This window comes from Brachyistius frenatus, unplaced genomic scaffold (assembly GCF_029030835.1).
Source record: "Brachyistius frenatus isolate BFR_SWC_R1_liver_20210118 unplaced genomic scaffold, ASM2903083v1 Contig_46, whole genome shotgun sequence".
Taxonomy (NCBI): Eukaryota; Metazoa; Chordata; class Actinopteri; family Embiotocidae; genus Brachyistius; species Brachyistius frenatus.
Window position 1 is genome coordinate 774,249 of NW_027210645.1, and position 19,981 is coordinate 794,229.

A 19,981-nucleotide genomic window follows, 5' to 3' on the forward strand; every position below is an offset into this window, starting at 1 on the left:
CAGAAATAAGACCAAGATAAACAGCGAATCACCAGTTATTTAGTGACTCACGTGTTTTATTGATTCTTTAACAGTATTACAATACTTTCCCAGCGTGATAATGTCATCCTCTTGCATAAAGTCGAGTTTATTTTTTGCTTTTACTCAATCTGCCAAAAATAATCACGTGACACCCACGTGTTTTATTTTTTGCATTAAATGTTTGCATAACACTGGCTCTTTTGTTTCTTAGCATGGTAATTTCCGCGTGCACAGGTTCACTTTTAGGGGGCAGGCTCTGACGTCAGCTCGCCATGCTGGACGCACACACACACACACACACACACACACTACAGTGCAGCAGCAGCAGCTGCAGCAGCGGGACACACACACACACTGAATGGGTGCTGACTATTCATATTCCACCTTTTATGTAAACTATTTCGGATTTGATCGTGTGAAAAACACGTCGTGGATTAAAAACAAAACAACAAAACAGCCAGATCCCCGCGACGAGACGCTGCAGCACTTTCTCCAAATTGAAATCAGGAGAGAGACACAGAGTGAGAGGGAGAGCGAGAGGGAGAGGGGGGGACTGCAGAACATACAGGGTCTGGATGAATAACCATGGCAACAGCAGCAGCAGCAGGAGAAGCGGTGATATAAACATTGCAAGCCGCGCATCCATCCGCAAGCAGCAATTTACTGAGTGAAGGCTGGACCCGGAACCCCTCCGCGGATATCACACCACCACATCACTGCTAAGGTGAGGCTCTTTTTATTCTCAATGTGACACCCTGCTGCTTTAGTGGGATGGCCGTCCGCGCGCGCGCGCGCGCGCGCGTGTGTGTGTGTGTGTGTGTGTGTGCGCGCGGGGACACGAGAGGAATGGGACGCTTTTATTAAAGCAGTAAAAAGCTGCCTCACCGTGTTGTGTGCTGGTTGATTAGAGAGGGCTGCCAGGCTGGATGAGGAAGGGATGTGATGGGAAACATGGAGTCTAATGGGGTTTAATTTGTATGTGCTTCCTCTTGTGAGGCAGCTGAGGGTCTTTGTCTGACCTATTGTGCGTGTGGTCATTGCGGGAACAGACTTACAGCAGGTACACTCCTTACTGATAAGTTAAAAAAAAAAGCAGGAGGGGGGGAATTAAATTAATTGTACCTTTCAAAATAAAAGCTTTGAAATTATGTATTCAGATTTAGACTCACAAACTACTGTATTTGGTGCATCTTTATGGTGAGAAGGGATGTTTGTCTGAACTGCTCTACACTACAGTGTGAGCTGTTTGTCATCATCACAGACGCTGTATGGTCTGAAATAGTCCTACAGGCTGCCTCACATGAACAAAGCAAAGCCCCCCGAGCTGCGTGTTTGTCTGCTGAAATGATAAAAGCAGACGTAAACAATGATGCAAGGTCAAATGGATTGAAGTTAATAGGGCCGTTCAGGGTCTAATGTAAGTATGAGTTCAGGCACTCATGTGACCCAGTGATGTAAACATTTGATTTTAGGGCAGAAAACCAGAAAACCTCACCTCACCTCAAGCATTTAACACTGCTAAAGTATTTCATTTAAATTGCCATAGACATACTTTGTGACATTTTGTACTCACAGCTCACACACAGAGCGACCAGGACTTCATAAACAGGTTTAATAGAGTTGTGAATACAAATAGCGAGTCTGTCCATGATTGTTCTCTAACTTCTGAGCCAAAGATTGTAGGATTTTTACTTTCCTCTTGCGGAAAAGCTCTTTGATCACAACAGAATATGATTTTGGAGATCGCAAGGATGCCAGTCACATCCTCTCAAAGTCATACTGAGACTCATTTAATTCCATAATTCCATCTCCATCTCTTTTTTTTTTTTTTTTTTTTTTGTCTGTTGCAGAGGATTTGGAATTGTAATTTAACAACAAAGAGCCTGATACAGCATCATGGAGGGTTTTAGCAAATGCTTAGATTATACCATCACATGAGTGCTGGCGCTGGGTCAGTGGATTTCTTAAAAAAGGACTCTCCACTCAGCCTGTTTAGAAATAGCTTTTCCTCAAAATTAGAAATAGTGAAATTGTTGCAGGAACTTTGAACGGATCAGATTATTCTTCCTAAAAGGAGCTGCTGTAACCCGATGGTGCCTTTGTCCCATATGCATATATTTGGGTAACAGCCCTTTGTCTGTTCTTGTGTGCTGCTGAGGGAGGTGGATGTTAAATGAATGGAATAAGCAGCGATTAATTTCCGGCCCTTTGAGCTGCGCAGACGTACGGCAGCTTCCAGTCGTGGCAAACAATTACTCTGTAAGTAACAATGACACCTACGACAAAGCCTGCAAAATCTGCTCCTTTAGCACTCAGCCGCTGCGAACATGTTGCCTCTATATGTCCCCCCTCCCCCCCTTCAAAATTGAGATTGGGAGATGTCAGTCAGCGGTCCCAGCAGAGCTGACGCCGACAGCGGCGGCAGGGAGGGGGAGGTGGGCAGCTTAAGGGCAGCCAGGAGTTTTGAGTTCATCCGTACGCCGGTGGAATTAGTAGCCGCAAACTCTAGACCTCCAAAATCACCAGTGTGTGTGTGTGCGTGTGTGTGTTTGTGTGTGTGTGTGTGTGGCCTGCATTAAATAGTAATCAGACAGCAGATGGCTGTTTTGTAATGATTAGTCTTTAATGATTCGCTCCAAGGAGAAAATCAGAAAGAGATAGCTCGGAAAAGTGCACAGGCAAGCAAATTCGGAGGCTACAGGTTGTGCAAATATGTGCGCTGGCATTTCATCTGGGATTTGTTCAGAAAAATAAACAGGACTTAAGGGTATTGTGGCAAAATTACTTTTACTAATCAGTCAGGATTTGTGTTGCTGAAACATGTCTGTGTGCGAACATATTTAGCACATTTGCTATTTAAGTTGAAAGGTTTAGCAGCCTGAACCTTAAAAAATAAGACACACATGACCAGAAATCCCTGAGGCAGAAAACATTCCTGCAGCTTATACTTTGTTGGAAATACAGCAGATGAGCAACTGGTATTTGTTTACAGAGGAGCCAAATAAAATCAAACATAGGAAAGCAGAGGTGGTCGATCATCATTTCAGGGCAATACTGTGATATAAAAAGACACAACAATATGTAAATACATTGAAAGGCTGGTACTGAAAACGTTGGGTTTGATTTAATGAAAATGAAATAAAAAGAAGTCTTTCGAGTGTTTTGAGTTATTAGGATTCATAGCTGCTCTGTTCAACATTAATTTAATTCGAGTAGTTATTCCAAATCAAACATTCTTTAAAAATCAAAACCACTGAACTTGTTTCTGTTCTCAAGTTGTTCAGTAATTATAAGGAAATGTCCAGGCGAGTAAAGTGATGGTTATCTCCTCATTTCTCAGTATGAAAGTAGAAATGTTGCTGAGAAATCTGGGATCCTGCTTGAACAAGTATAAAAGTTGGTCTACTCGAATCAGCATAAATAAATATTTGTATCTGCCATTTCTAAATATCTTTTGAATATCTCATCTAGTAGTCAGTTGTTCAAGACTCTCGGTACATCTTTAGAATTCAAGGGAAACGTGGTTGATGTCTTCATAGGATTTGTTGACCGCTAAGGCTCTCGTCATCGTGAAATTTTAGTTTAATCGTAAGACAAATAATTGCGATTAACAATATAATTGTCTTTTTCTGTTCATTTCATGCCTTCTATTATTCTATAAACTTAATCATAGTTTGATAACACAAATAAGTCTTATGAAGAGGTGTCATTTATTGGCAGTGATGTTTGGCTTACCAACTAAATCCATGACGTTAATGTCAATAGATGCTCATCGGTTAAATGTTATAAGCCAATCGCCTTAAAATACAACTGTTGGTGGCGTTACTTTTCCACTCACTTGCAGTTGCCACAGCAGTAGAAGGGATGAGAGCAATAAGAGAACACCAGTCAAACCTTAAGCAACATGGCTGTAACCAACAGGACGTCACCAATTGGTTTGTGAACGGCTGTTATGAAGCTTCGAGTTTAGATTTTATCCTTCACCATCTTGCTAGTTCGCAGTGGTTTGGAGCCACAAGTGACCATATTTGGGCAACCCGGGGGAAGCGAGCGGTGGAACCAAAAACACGGCTTTTTGAAGCTTATTTTCTAATTGATGGGATTATTTTTAGACGGTCCGCCCGAAAACTAATAAGAAGGAGTGACTTTAGCTCGCAAAAACTGTGATAACTTGTCGAAAACCTTTACTGACTTTGAATTTCATGAGACTAGTTGAATGAGAGTCTATGGAGCCAACCTCTAGTGGCACTCGGTGGTATTGCAGCTGAAGGCACATCGGCCTAATTTTTCAGATTCAGAAGCTACGCCCACATTTATATATACAGTCTGTGGTTTCATCCAGCTGCTATTCCAACAACTATGAAAAATAACTAGCCAGTGCAAATAGTTGTGATCAGGCGATTATGTAATAATCGTGACAGTCCTGTTCACACTATGAAAACAAGTGTAACACCACATGTCCCTTTAAAGCTCTTTTGCTGCAGTTCTGCTTCCGCCAGTGCTTCGTTTCATCATCATCATCATCATCATCCATGTTCATCATTGTCATGGTCATCAAAGGAAACACAGCGTAGATAAGCTCCGATGAAGGACAGCTGTGTACCTTTGAAGCTGTCAGCATGGGTGCTTTGGTGTGTGCCTCGCTCATTTGATTAACTTATTGATGCGGCAGCGCGTGTCCCTGTGTCTTCTGGCCACGTCGAGATTGTTTTGGTGGGAATGAAAGCACATTACAGTACGTCCCTGCCTGTGAGCCTCCATTTAATCAAGCACACAGTGTTCATACTTCTCCTTTACTGCCTGCCTAACACATCGCTGGAGTAGCGAGCTGAATCTGAGACAGCACGTAACAGATAATAGGACGCTGGCTCACAGTACAGGTCAGTAAAACTAGGGAAGCAATGGAGCAGCTTCATCCATCTCTTAATCAACGCTAAAGAAACGTACTCCGGTGTCTCACGGCCTCTCCGTTAAATGACCTGTACATGGCTCGCGGCGTTATGATGACCGCCGTTAAATGCAAAACGTCCAGTCAGCAAAAAGATGCAAAGCAGCTTTGTCCTTTCTTTGTCTCTTCAGGCCATTTGTAGCAGTGGGCAGCTGATGTACCACATTGGAAAATGTTATTCTGGTCCTGCGGACCACACCGCCATGCTGTCATGATCCTGTGCTTTAATGTGGACACCTCTTTGTTCTCCCCCAGACTGCTGTGGTGTTGGGAGGCTGGGGTTTGGTTTATGCTGAAGATTTATTTGCCCTCTTCTTTCTCTACACTTGGCAAGATACTTATAATCCATTTTATCAGGATAAGTTAAAGAGGAGAGGAGTGTTTCCCTGCCAACTATGAAGACACCTTAGACTCATCCCCTTTTGCTCAAATACATTTGTGGCGTCAGGAAAGGACACTGAGGAAACAATTTCTCTGCTCACAGTGAAGTGACAAATCAAATCTGACTGCTGGCTTGCTCTGTACGTTTTTTGTTTTTTTTAACATTTATTTCCTTAAGCATCAGGCTATTTTTGAGATTTCCAGCTGAAGGAAAATCCTCAAATTCAGTCAGTAATAGCTCCTAAGAGACAGTTGGGAGAATGTTTAGCAATAATACGTCTCTGAAATGAGTCTCCACCACCAGGCTGGAGTGAGATTTGAAAATAGAAAATAAAAAAAGATGTTTTCAATTCAGCCTGATCTAAAATGTAGAGAATAAATAACAGCCTTATAACAACGAGTAAGTACACACTGAAATGACCAAACCTGTTAAAAGATTTTCATCTGCAACGCTGTCAAATTTGATGTGATATGCAGTGGTGGAGCAACTACTATATTATATAAAATATAATATAATATATATATATATATTTATTTATATATATTTTACCTCAGTAAAAGTACTCAGTATGCAACATATATCAGTTTTACATAGATAGATAGATAGTTTTATATATATTTAATCATATATAAATTATTGGACTTCCTTCATATGTGAGCATCATTTTAATGTTGTCATGGTCAAGCTAATTTAAAAAAAATAACCAAAGCTTTCAAATAAATGTTGTGGAGTAGAAGTATAAGATATTGTGTAACATCAAATGGAAATACTCAAGTACAAGTACCTCTAAACTGTAGAGTACTTCAGTAAATATACTTAGTTATGTACTTTCACCACTGGCAGCAGGACCTGGTCCCAGTGCTGCAATCTGCTGGCTGGAAATGGCTGAGTATGGCACGGTGGTGCAGTGGTTAGCACTGTCGCCTCACAGCAAAAAGGTTCCGGGTTCGAATCCAGTCCTGGGCCTTTCTGTGCGGAGTTTGCATGTTCTCCCTGTGCTTGCGTGGGTTCTCTCCGGGTTCTCCGGCTTCCTCCCATCATCCAAAAACATGCACCTCAGGTCAGGTTACCTGGCGCCGCGCTAGTGGCAGCATGCTGCAGCAGCTCCCCCCTGAGAGCCCCCCCTGCTGTAGCGAAGAAATTTCCCCTCGGGGATTAATAAAGTGAAATAAAAAATTAAAAAAAAAACCAGTCACCTCGAACCAAGGTCCTCAACCTTCATCCTACACTCCAGAGAAGTGAGTCCAACTAAAACATTAGTTATGGCTCCTATTAAACATTGTAGTTGTTCCCTTAACAGCAGTGTGCATTTGACTGTGGTAGATGGTATGTTTGGCAAAATTTATGTCCCCAAAACCAAAAACACAAGCTGTGAGGTTTAAGAAACGTTGATTTGTTCTAATGTAATTTAGCGTGTTGAACTAACGAGCTTCCAGCCGGCGGTAGTAACCAGCGTCATCCAGGAGTTTCTCCAAGTTAAGGCTAACGTTAGTATCCTGCTGGTTATTCAGCAGCATTATAGCGAGGATAGACCAAAACATTGGCGAGTCCTTTAAGCCTTTTCTTTTTAAACATTCAAACTGAATCACAGCAAAGCAGGTAAAGAGCTCGCATAAAGCAAAATACAAATATAAGGTTACATTTATAGTTTCTTCAAAACGAGTCAGCTGAAAACATAAAATTCTGCCAAAACAACATTTTAACCAACCCATCTGCCATTTCAGATGGCTGATTGACGGCTGCTAGCTGGAGATCAGAGGTCTGCTTTTGTCTTCCTCTGTTGGAAATTAAGAACCCCTTCTTTCAGATTTAACTACAACTGTACTTCATTTCGGTGATCAGTCTGCCACAGATATGTTATATTCACTTCATATCCACTGTGCAGAGATGGATAGTAACAGCGAGCTGGGACTTGCAGCTTTTATCAGCTGAAAGTTTTGCATTTTAGTAGTAGCAAATGGAAAGTTCAGACAAGTTCTGGTCAAAATAAAACCAGACCCTGTAGATATATTTCACTGCTTAAAAACAATAGACTGGAACAGTGTGAGTGCTTCAGCAGGAACACAAACCCAGTACCACACACATGCAGAGATTGTATTTCAAAGCCTTCAATGAGGGGTTATTTGATACACCTCACTGTAAACACTGCCAGTGTTTCATCTCTCTGTTAGCTCAGTTTTGTAGTTTTTCAGCTCTCAGGGCACTTTCTCTATACGCTGTCAAGTCATAGTTTCAGACAATGCACCAGCAAGTCAAATTATCTGGTTTATGTTCTGAGCTATAATTTCTCTTTTGTTCATCACACGTTTCGGTGTATTCAAGCACATTGAGTACTTTCCTGGATTTGTCTGAATGAGCGGAAACATTGTGTACCTATAGTGACTATGTTGCTTTAGATTGTACCTGTGAAGCTGTAACTTTTCTTGAGCAATGTCATGACTTTACATGTTGCGTTACCAAAGCTGATTGGAAAAGATCCAAGAGTAAGTCAACTCTGCTAAACGTTGAAAATAGCACTCTTTACTTGTCACTAGTCAACATTTTTCTTTTGTGAGAACTGGAACTTGTTCCACAGACTATATGCGCCACTTTAAACCTAAATGTCCTAATTTTTGTGTGAAGAAAAACAATATATTTGAATTTTTTCTCATTTAAGTGCCTAACATAAAGCATTTAAAAAAAACAGTGCTGTATAACGTGCCACTGAAATGCAGAGATATCTCTTGTATAAATTAGGCCTATAGACAAAAATATTCAACACATAATTGTGTAATGAAATTATCATTTAAATGTGCTCTGAAGATGCATGTAATTGCCATGATTGCAAGTATGTCTGACACTTACGGTAATAAAAACTGAACTCGTATCAGCTCACAACATTTTTATATACTGAGAACGATACACAGAGAAGCTGCAGCTGCTGACATCTGTGTTTTTTCTCTGAAATAATTTAATCACATTGTGGTGGTCATTTTTCCAACATGGATGATGATAACTACGTTCAGATCAAGGTGTCTGTCATGGTGTCATACAGTCTGTTCTCCACACCACGCTAGACTGAATGAGCCATACTGTATCACCACAGCAGACAGACGACATAACAGTGGGAGCTGATTTTAAAAATGTCTTCAATTGTCTTAACTTTGATTGTGGATTTTGTCTCATTTTGGCTCGTTTGTCTCATGTTACATTTACTTTCTCTTTCGACAGGTGATGAGTGGGATTATATCATGTCTGAAGTACAGGGAACACTGGAGTTTTCTCTAGAGTTGCACAAGTTTCACAATGTGGATCTCTTTCAAAGAGGGTAAGTAGTTTGTGGCTGTTATTTATGTGCCTCAACTGAATAAATAAAAATGAACCGAATATATAAGACACACAACTGATGTAGTTGAGTACAAGAACATTTAATAGACCGATATCTGATGATAACACTGATAAACATGACAATTTAAGAACTAATGAGGATACGAGTCATCCTGGAACGGTAAAGGTGTAATTGAATTGAATTGAATTAATTGGTTAATTTAAATGTCATGTACTCATTCACTTCTTTTACTGCTGCTGTACAAAGATCACTCTGGAAATCGGACTCAATCCATCTGAGAACAAAAAAATGAAATGGGTTAATGCGTTTCGTTTATGGACTTAGGTATAAATAGTTCCCAAAGATTCCCTCGATACAGTCTGTTTAATTTCAGCTCGTTATTTCACGTAGAAAAACAGCAGCTACACTGAAGCTGCTCTGACAACTGGCTAGCACATTTTAGCTGCTAATTCAGTTTTGGACTCCTAATGAAATTTGTGATATTTTGCTACCATGTATTAAATCAAATGCATTGTGAAGGTATTCATGATATAGACATACACTACACAAAACAAAGTGGCTGCAAGCTGCTAGTTACAATGGCCCAAAACAGGAGCTGCAAAAACAATTAGTTTGTATTTACAGAGTGCAAACTCAGAATATTTTCCACAGATTCAATAAGGCAATTATTTTTTAGGTTAGGAAAAATCAGCCCAAAATTAGCAGGTTTCTTTGTATGGATATGTATAAACACACAATGAATTACAACACTGAAACAAAACTTAAAATTACAATAAGCAGATTATTAAGGAATCTTAATTAAAGAGGTGAAGTCAATATTTTGTTCTTCTCCTGTTGAGTCTTTTGTGATATTCCATGACAAACAAAAGGGCCGTGTTCATCCTGCGATGAAGCGTCTGCAGGAAGATTAAAACCTCACATCTCTGATTCACCAGCTTTATCAAAATGATTCCCCCTCTCCAAATGGGATGGGTTTATCACAGTAATCCCTCCAGCTGAGTGCACTAATATGTGTGTTTTTACCAGGTTGCCATGTTACTTCAGATAGCAGCAGAAATCTGATGTGAACTGGATCTCAGTGTAGAAATGAACCACTGTGGAAGAAGAATAGTTCAGTTAGCAAGATCGAGACTGAAACGCAATAACTGAAATCAATACTCATCTTTGTACTGCTGGGCCACAGCTGTACACTTAAGGGTCCGGTTGTACACTGATTGCATTAAAAATACTGATTAAATCTACATTTGATTTGTAATTGAAGGAGATGAAGATAACGACAGAATTTTAGGTTTCACTAAAGGGGGCAAAGTTTGCGTCCAAGATCGCTTTAGATACTCAAAGAACTCAGCTCTGTTTTCTTAGTGAAATTCAGTTCCTTTAATTATGCAAAGAAATTGCAAATTAGTTTCACTATCCTCCAGCATAAGAACTATTTTACTCTAGATGTGTAACTTTCAGCCTCTTAAACCAATATTTACAGAAAATAATAATGCAGTTTCTGGCAACTTGAAAACAGCACACACATCGATAAATCCCTGTAATAAGAGTTGTGATTTAACCAGTCAGGGGCCGCCGAGTTGACCTGTTTCATTCTGTAAACATCTCTTATTTATTCTGTGCTCTTCTCTGTCGAGCCTCAATTTCTACAAGCGCTGTCGTTAACACACTGATGGGACAATTGTGTTCTTGAAATGTGCTTTTACTCAAAGCTGCTTTAACCTGAACAGTGAGACTGACCTGCTGCACAGCCTGGAATGTAAATAATCCATATTTAGGTTATTCAGACCGTCATCTTACCCTAAATCTTAAATTCTAGGTATGAGTCCTCGTCTGATACTATACAGGATACTTTACAGCCTTTGAGTAGAGGTGCTTTACATTATTAATAACCATTTGCCTGTTGTCCTTTAATAATTTAGCAACATTTGTACAATTCATGCCTGATTTTGTTTAACATGATTGTTAACTTCTCAGCCAAGTCATGAAAAGTACTTCCAAACCTGTCTCGTCACGGCTTTTACAAACCGTGCCCTCCTCCAATGCGACGTACAGTAATTATCACAATGAGTTTGTTTGACGTTTGAGGTCAGAGGTGGCAAGAAGCAACACCAGTGTTTTGACACTTTCACATCATTTACAGCACCTCGGCCTGTTTTATAATCAAAGAAAAAAAATTTAATCAGAATTTATACAATATGAGACACTTAAATTGGAAATTGACATGTCAAAATGTAAATACTAGTATCTTAAAACAGAGATATGACTGGTCATAAATGCATTGTGATTGTCTGTAATCTTAATTTTGTTAGTTTAATAAATGGGAAAAAGCAAGATACCCAAATTTGTTTAAATGTGTAAATATCTTTCTTACTAGTCAGATTGCAGTTGCAGAGATCTTTAGCTGTAATTTCAGCCTGTTTCATTGTAATTTTAAAAGTGATGAGTTCACAGCAACACATATCCTCACTGCAGGTCACAATAATATTTGTTAGGAGGTTTTATCACATCTTTTTATGGGTTGTAAATTTCAGCTTTCTTACTCAAAAAAAATCATGATACTTTGTCCTTGGCTCCTCCACTCAGGTTTTTAACTTAGTCCTCAATGTTTTTGTAGCCTATTGAAACAGTTTATACTTAAAAAGTTTAACAATGAAAAGCATAGCTTTTAGCTCCTCAAGGGAAGAAAATATTATATTGTATTTAATATATTAAATATTTGCTTTTTTTATACTAACAGAAAAAATCAAATGCCGTTAATGAGCAGCTACAGATAACATGCTGGCTAACATCTGTGTTGAAATAAAGCTGCTGTACTGCTCTAGAAATTACTCTTCTGATAGCTGTAAAGTTTATGGAAGTATTTATTTAAAAAAACATTTGTAAAAAGAGTGAGAGAGAGAAAAAAAAAAAGGAAAAATCCTGGTGTGACGTCCACCCGCTACTTTAAGCTTTTATTTTACCTTGACATTAAGACAGGATGCTGAACACCAGCACAGTTTAGTTTTCCCATATTTTTGAATGCTTTCAGGCCACATTGGATACAAGTGTTTGATTGCTGTGTTTGTATCCTCCACCTCAGGTTTTATCAGATACGAGCTGGGCTGAAGGTCTCACCTCGAGTGCCCCACAGGGTGATCACGACAACACGGGAAAATACAGGTAAGGGGAAACGATTTTCACACCCTGACACACACACACACACACACACACACACACACACACACACACACACACACATATGATAATATTTTTAGACATCACGTAGACTTAACCAGTCTGACAACCCTCTCCTCTCTCTCATCTGTGGATAAGCTCCCAGTTTGCTGTATTGGTTCTCACTTACCTGTTTTTGTACTTATGCTGGATCAACAGGAGGGCTGATACATTTGTTTACTGAATGCCAGCTGTGTGCAGGATTTTAGATTTTACAGGTCACAATTTACAGTATATTCAATCATAGGCAGATTATGTGACAACACAGACACGGTAAAAATAACCCTCCGCCTAGCAAGGACTAAGACACCCAGAACGAGAGAGAACTACCGGCAACAATGCAGCCTTTGTGGTTGTTCTGTGTCTGTTGAAGCCATTTTGTGCCTATTTCTAAATAGTTTTAATCATTTTGTGGTCACTATCTCTCTCTAGTTGTTTACCGTTACTTTGGAGTAATTGTGTGTGTCTTTGTGGCCTTGTGGGTGCGTCTTTGGTCATTTCTCAACGTGATTTGTGGTTATTTTCTATTTCCTTTCTGGCTGTCCTGTATCATTGTGGTTTTTTTGTGTCTCATTGTAGTTGTTTTGTGTTTCTATGTGGTTGTGGTCTCTATGTTCCGTTTCCAAACATTGGTACTTGCGTACCGTGCTGCGAACAGATCAGGTCCAGTGTACATCCAGGACATGGTCCAACCTTACACCCCAGCCCGCTCCCTCCGCTCTGCTTCTACCAATCGGCTTGTTGCTCCTCACTGAGCTAAACACTCAACTAAATCACGACTGTTTTCTGTCCCGGCTCCTAAATGGTGGAATGAGCTCCCCACCGACATCAGGACAGCGGAAACTCTGTACATCTTCCACCGCAAACTAAAAACACACCTCTTCAGACTTTACCTTGAACAGTAGAACTTTAGTAGAACTTACTGATAGAACTTTGTAGTTTGGCTTTCTGGAAGAAATTGTATTTTCTTGATTCTTGTTGTTCTGGGTTTTGTACCCTCATGGTTGAAATGCACTTATTGTAAGTCGCTTTGGATAAAAGCGTCAACTAAATTAAATGTAATGTTGTTTTGTGTCTCATTGTGGTTGTTTTGTGTCTCTATGTGGCTATTTAAAAAAAAAAAAAAAAATTCTGGCTGTTTTGCGTCTGTGTTAGTTTTGAGTCTTTGTGGTTGTTTTGGGCTTCATTGTGGTTTTGTGTCTCTTTGTATTTGTTTTCCATTTTCTTATAGTAAATACATTATCTCACAACATTAAATCTGACTCAATGAAATCCAAAAAATATACAGATTTTCCTTTCTTAAATGTTTCCACAATAGAAATATTGCAGAAAATATATGCTCTTAATTTGAAGTAATCAATTTATGGCAAAAATATCCTGTACAACCATTGTTTTATCACTCAATAGTAATAAATTCAACACTTTAGAATTCTGTGTGAGTAGTTTTTACACTGACCGTCCAGCAGTTTTAATCAGACCTGATCGAATGATGATATTAAAGCGACTAGTCCCTGCAGTTTAGATCATGTTAGAACAGGATGAGTTTCATCCTCAGCGGTCCTCCTTTAAAGGGAACTGAGTGTGAGAAAATCTCACTTGACAGAGGGAATGGTTTCATGACCGCACATTTTGTGCCTGAATTACGCACATTTTGTTGGACATGGCAGTCTTTGAAGTCTGTGTGAAAACCCTAATCTCTCCCAGTGTTTCATCTTAAAGTGCATGGTGGAGCCTGGAGAGGGCTATTATTCTGCAGCTCCACTGGAAAAAATGGGCATAATGTTACAGTATGATGTGAATGTGGGGAAAAAGGAACATTTTCAGCCTTGTCTTCTGGACTGCTGTCATTTCTGTGTCTCTGCTTTATTTTTGACATCTGCTGATTTAAAAGAGCTTCAATCAGAGACTGAGGTGGTGGCTTTGCAGCTGAATCTCTCATTGTAATTGTGGATAAAAGCCAGAGAATAAATACTTACTAAGCACAGTAGGTGATTGCGATCGCTGTCCAGGTTCCCTATCAGAGAATGAGAGTGGTGTCTGGGAGTTTTATGGCTCTGCCTTGTCTCAGTGATTCAGGACATTTGGCTGGCTTCGGGCTGAAGACTGACTGACTCACCCTGCAGAAAATCTTGCATCTCTCACATCATCCAAACTCACATTTTGAAATGAGATAACTTAATTTCAGCTTCAAATCCTGTGTCAGTTCCCTGATAATAATCATACAAATAAAACTGTATTGGAGCTCTTGTGTCCAAAGGGAAAACATTCACTCCTTAAAGAGTGAACGATTTAAAAATGACAGGTGGATTAAAGCTGGACATGTTTTTGCACTACACAATAGAGCAGCTAATCTCAAAACGTCCAAGTCTAGAAAACAACCATTTTAATTTGTAGCTTTTTAATCCTTTTTCTCTTGCAAAGTCTTCTCTTCAAAGGTTTCTTGCTTAATTACAAATTCTGTGAATAACCAACAACAACACGCAAATTAGACTGAAACCAATAGGTTGTGCTCTGTGTGCCTCACATGCACTGATTCCTAAATACAATTGCATGTACGGGCAGATGGTTACGATCTTAAACGATTCCTCGCATGTCTCTTCCTCTTTTGTATTCATGGCTTGTGACAGTGATGCAGTGGTTGGCACTGTCGCCTCACAGGGAAAAGGTTCCGGGTTCGATTCCAGTATGGAGTTTGCATGTTCTCCCTGTGCCTGCGTGGGTTCTCCCGTCCAAAAAACATGCATCTCAGGTTAATTGGTGATTCTACAAATTGTCCTTAGCTGTGAATGGTCTTTGTTTCTGTCTGTCTGTAAGTGTTGGCCCTGTGATGGACTGGCGAGCTGTCCACGGTGAACCCTGCCTTCGCCCTAAGTGAGCTGGGATAGGCTCCAGCCCCCCGTGACCCTGTTCAGGATAAAGCGGGTATAGAAGATGGATGGGCATGTGACAGTGTTTCTAAAGCTGCCTGAGCGTCAAAATCTGGTTCTCTGGTAATGCAGAGAGCTGTTTCACTGGCAATACTGATTCACAGTAATAATGGCTATTTTTAGCTTGTCATGACTGGAGCACCGTGTGTGTGTGTCTACTAGCTGTACTTGTGAGGACCAGTTCCTGACAGTGCAGCCTGCTGTTCCTCATATTATGGATTTTGTGGGCATTTTAACCTTCCATCATTTTCAACTTATTTTATGAGCTGCAGAATAGTTTCAAGTATTACTGTCAATGTAAATGTGCTCAACGCTATAGTGCAGTCAGTGTGTGTGTGTGTGTGTGTGTGTGTGTGTGTGAGAGTGATGGTAAAGGCGATGTGTGTGACTTCTCACCATGAACACAGTGAAGGGGATACAGCAGGGAACACCATTTCCTACCGCCTCGTTAGGGACGGAGAGAAATCCTGAGTAGCCATAAAGTCAGCAGACTGCAATAGAAATGATAAGAATAGCAGTTCAGCGGTCTATTTTTAGTTCGTTAAATCCTGGAGGGGCAGTTTTACCATCATGTCAGGTGAGGAAAAGGAGATGGATCATAATCCAGCAGCAGGAGGCTTCAGTATAAAACAGATATTTTATTGCTGTACATTTTTAGAACCATCCAGTCGGCCATTTAGTGTATTCGCTTCAACTAAATACTGATTAGAATTTAGAAATCAAAGATTTTGTGAGGTACCTTATTTTTTTTCTCTCTAGGAGTTGAGAAACTCTAAAGACTAACATATGAGTTACTGTATAAGGGGCTATTATCAATATTTTCACAATGCCAATGTTAAAAGAGTCCCTCATAGTGACTAACTCCAGTGGCATTAAAGTATCGGTTCATTGTTTTTATTTTCCGAACCATCACAGTTTGGTTCACACTCATCGGTCTCATCAGTATTATTTGCAAGAAGCACACGTCTTTTTTCAAACTAAAAGACCCAATTTTTTAAATAAGAAAAAAAATGACCTATCAAGCACCAAACATAGCGAAGCATTTAGTCTGCTAAAGGATCGTTTCAAAAGGTGTTAAAACTTTACTATAGTGTTCATGACTGTTGCTGCCCTCGACTGACAGAAGAAACTGTTAATGCAGGTTTATCTTTGAGCTAAAAACAGGATGCAGTTAGCCTAGCTTAGCATAAAGCCAGGCTTTTAGGAAGCAGAGGAAACAGCAAAGTGGAAAGAAAAACATATGCCTCCCAATTTTATGTGGCGATACATGCTCAAAGCTGACTAATTAAAGGGCCCTTATTTTGCAAATTGAGATTTTAGGTTTCAAATAATAAACAGGTCTATGTGCTGAATAAATACCGTGACCGTGTCAGAAACCTCAGTCAAGGAACATATTCAGCAATAGCCTGGCTGCACCGACTGTGGCCCTTCACTGGGATTAACCGTCTGGTAGCTCGGCTCGTTTACACAGCCACTCTGAAGGGCGGACCAATTAGCGATCAGTATCGGTGTTTAACCGTGTTTGTCCCGCCCCTCCTTCACTGTGATTGGATGGCCGGTGACAGTAACGAGGGCAACTCTCTCAGCACCTCGTCACACTGCTGGCGTTCATTAAAATAAAAAAAAATTAAAAATTAAAAAACTGTGGTGGACACGGTGGGTAGTTGCAGCGTGTCGGCCGGTTTCGTCGCGAGCTGATTGGTTAAAATGAACCCTGAGGTTTACGTCCAATAGGAAGGATTGTCTGCAAAAGACCCTCAATGCAGCATCCCCAGACCCACGTATTCACGCAGCGAAACTGGGTCGGGTTCGCACCGGGCTAATTCAGCAACAGAGCCAGTTGGACTTTTGGAAGTTTGTGATGTCACAAACTCGTCCTCACGTCATATGTCCGCCCTCAGCAAGGCCCACTGTCCAACCTTTCATTTGAAAGAAAACACAAAACAATCATTCTATCGCAGCTAACAAGCTGTTGGTCTCTGGATTGTGTCACTCAGAAAGAATCAGCCAATCAGAAGATCATTGACATCAGTGCATCTTAAAGACACAGACACAAAACAGCAGGTCGAAGATGAATAGAGATGATCTATTTTGAGATGGTTTTTGGTTTTGGTTGCTGAAGTTTGATATCAATCGGCTCGTCGCACACACACACACACACACACACACACACACACACACACACACACACACACACACACACACACACACACACACACACACACACACACACACACACACACACACAGAGTAGGAACATAATCAGACTGTAACTATTGTTTTACTTTCTTAACTAAAATATGTTGTGAGCACAGTATTGACTTTACTTTTTAGGTTATTCTTAGCTTGTTAGCACAGAGTAGCCTACCATATTTACACATCAGTTACGGAAACAACCTTATCATTCATTTGGAGTTGTGTTATGTTTCATTCACTTTATTACATACGCAGTATTTACTCTGTCATCTTTTTTTTATTCTCTTTTTGGTCTCAGTCCTTTTTTTTTAGATTTCGCTCTTCCGCTGCTAAAAGCTCCCCCGTGCTATCCAGCCAATCGCTAACTGTGTCTGTCGGCTGTTTGCTGTTAAGCAGGTCGTGTTCAGTGGGTTTTTCTAGCTTTTTTTTATTTTTTTTTTTAATGTTTTTTGTTCTGCTATGGCCTAAGTGACGCGATGAGATCTGTGAGAGTGAACCCAAACAGTAAAGTTGTAGCTAGATGTCTGAACAATTAGCTGGAACGCACTGTGATGTTCAATAAAGCAGAGGAGAGCAGCAGATTTGTGTGATATGTCTCTCTGTCTCATTAATACGATACACAATATCGATTGTAGCTGCTTTTAAAATATACACATCAACCAGAGTAAATACTCTAAAGCACTGCAGTACATCTCACTGCTATACTGTTTCACCGGGTGATCGCATACAGTACGTGACCAACACTGCAGTGTCCATTATAGTGAGGATCATGTCCATATTGTAATTGAAAGGGCTGCAGTCCTCCCCTCCCCTCTGCAGCTCCTTCCACAAGGTCATGCATTAAAAGCCTCGCACACCTCACAGACTGAATCCTGAACATAAACGCAGCAGCCGGCGCTCTTGCAGACGGGAGGTAATACATTCATCATACAGAGACACAGGAAATAATCCCTTTCTGTGTTCTGCTTCAAAGTGTATGCTTGACATTTCAATTGTCGGTGCCCTTCGAAAAAAAAAAAAAAAAAAAAATGAATTGTGTGTGAAGGATCGTGCCACACACTCGTCTGAAGCATTTAATGACTGTGATTCACGCACAACTAACAAGGGGATTTTCAGGCCAGAATGTTAACTGGGAGAATTGGATCGCTGTTTACGGTGTCTCGTACCGCACAGACGAAGATGCTCCCTCGCATTGGTATCGTGAAGAGCAGTTCTGCGCGGAGAGTGTTGTGTGTTTTACTGATAGGCAGTGAACAGCACACGCACGCAGCAGATGTAGAGCACCAGAGGCTGTAAGCAGATTATTTCCAGCACAGAATCACTGTGGCGAAAGCTTCAGGGCATTTCAGCAGGTTGTAATGTGCAGGATGTGATAACGCCCCAACACCTGTGAAAACTGCAGTGTACCGAGGCTGCCAGAAGTGGGTGGGTTTGATGGGTTTTGGTTCATCTGGTTCACTGTGAACATAATTTTATAGTGGGGTCAACTTTTTGTGAATAGCCTTTTACTTTGTAGGTGATGTATGGAAGACCATTTATGCAACACAGAAAAAAAGAAGACAATGCAAATCTTGTAAATGAGATTCAAATTTAAAAGTATCACATTTTAATTCCAAATTCGAACAGAATATGGATTTATTCACCCAAAATTATAGAACACAAAATAACTTTATTATTCATTGAGGTGGTAATTCAACTTGTCACATCTCATATTAAATCTGCATAAGAGTATGTCACATTTAAAACAACAAGTTATATTCAAGACAAATAAACAAACAAATAAATAAATGCCATTTTATACAGACTACACTACAGTACACCATTAGTAAAACTATAGAGTAGCAAAAAATACATACTATGGTATACTATACTAAAAGACATAATAGACATTTAAAAATATGTCAAAATTACAATATGATACGCCTTTAGTTTAGTGAGTCAAAATCATATGATACCAACATAAACTTGAGTGACAAAGTCAAAAAACTTGACTTGTCTTGAGTCATAAATTTGACTTTAAAAGTCACCATTTTGACATAGTTTTTTGACCATGAGTATTTTAATTTATTATCATTACGTTGACCATTAATATTTTTTTTCCTGGCAGTAATGGCCTTCCACATAATAGTGACACTTAATTCCTGACTCTGGCTAATGTTAGCACATTTTCGATAGAGAGAATTCTTTTAAAACAAAATACTCACCTGTACGCCACAATTCTATGCAACACCGATGTACCGTACAGACTTTAAAAAAACAATAAGCATCTCAACTAAACTCTATTGTTATGAGACTGACAAAAGCAGTGTTCGCTGCGTTGTTATTTATACTGCATTCATTATACAGGTGCTGCTTTCTGTTTTGCTTTCCCCTTGTGTGCAAACAGCACTGCTATCAGCATCAAAGCTGATGTCTCAGCATATCAGCTTTCGTATCAAGGTCTAATCACTTCTGGTCCCTCGGTGCATAATGTAACATTTTATCAATCTTGTATAATAAACTGGCATTGAAATGAAGTACAGTACGTGTGAGTGTGAGAAAGTGGCCTCTGCAGCAGCTACAGTTCATTGATTCGGTGACTTTGGCCTCGGTGGAGGGCCACCCAGTGCACGGGGAAGGCAACGAGTCCTTCACAGCTCAAATAAATGTAGACAATCATCTCTAATTCAGATCATTTATGTGTCTTTCAGAACACAAGCAAAAACAAATAGCAAACAACAATAAAAAAACATCAAAGGCACATTCATCTGACTGCGAGACGACAGTGCTAACAAAGAGCTACAACTCCTTCCACATGAAGTACGTCCCCAGCGGGATCGCGCCGCCTCTGTCACATCCACCACGTCTCTGACAGTAGTCATGCTTACGCACATCCATCATCCTGGCTGTGGTTTCTTGATGCTGCGAGTAGTGACAGCATTATCAGGCGGAGGCCTGCGGAGAGAGGGAGAGCGAAGACGGAGACA

The 19,981-nt window shown here is 40.1% G+C and overlaps 1 protein-coding gene across 5 annotated transcripts in view; it reads left to right on the forward strand.

Annotated features, from left to right (window-relative positions):
- Positions 1–383: 383 nt before the first annotated feature.
- fam135b (family with sequence similarity 135 member B) overlaps positions 384–19,981 on the forward strand; it is a 51,006-nt gene continuing 31,408 nt past the window's right edge. For all 5 annotated transcript variants that reach the window (XR_011311094.1, XR_011311095.1, XR_011311096.1 and 2 more), the window contains exons 1-3: positions 384–745; positions 8,562–8,658; positions 11,759–11,838. Coding sequence is in view for 2 of the 5 variants with exons in the window: in XM_069703377.1 (XP_069559478.1) it covers positions 8,582–8,658; positions 11,759–11,838 (157 nt within the window). In the remaining 3 variants the exon portion in view is untranslated. The remainder of the gene's footprint in view (positions 746–8,561; positions 8,659–11,758; positions 11,839–19,981) is intronic.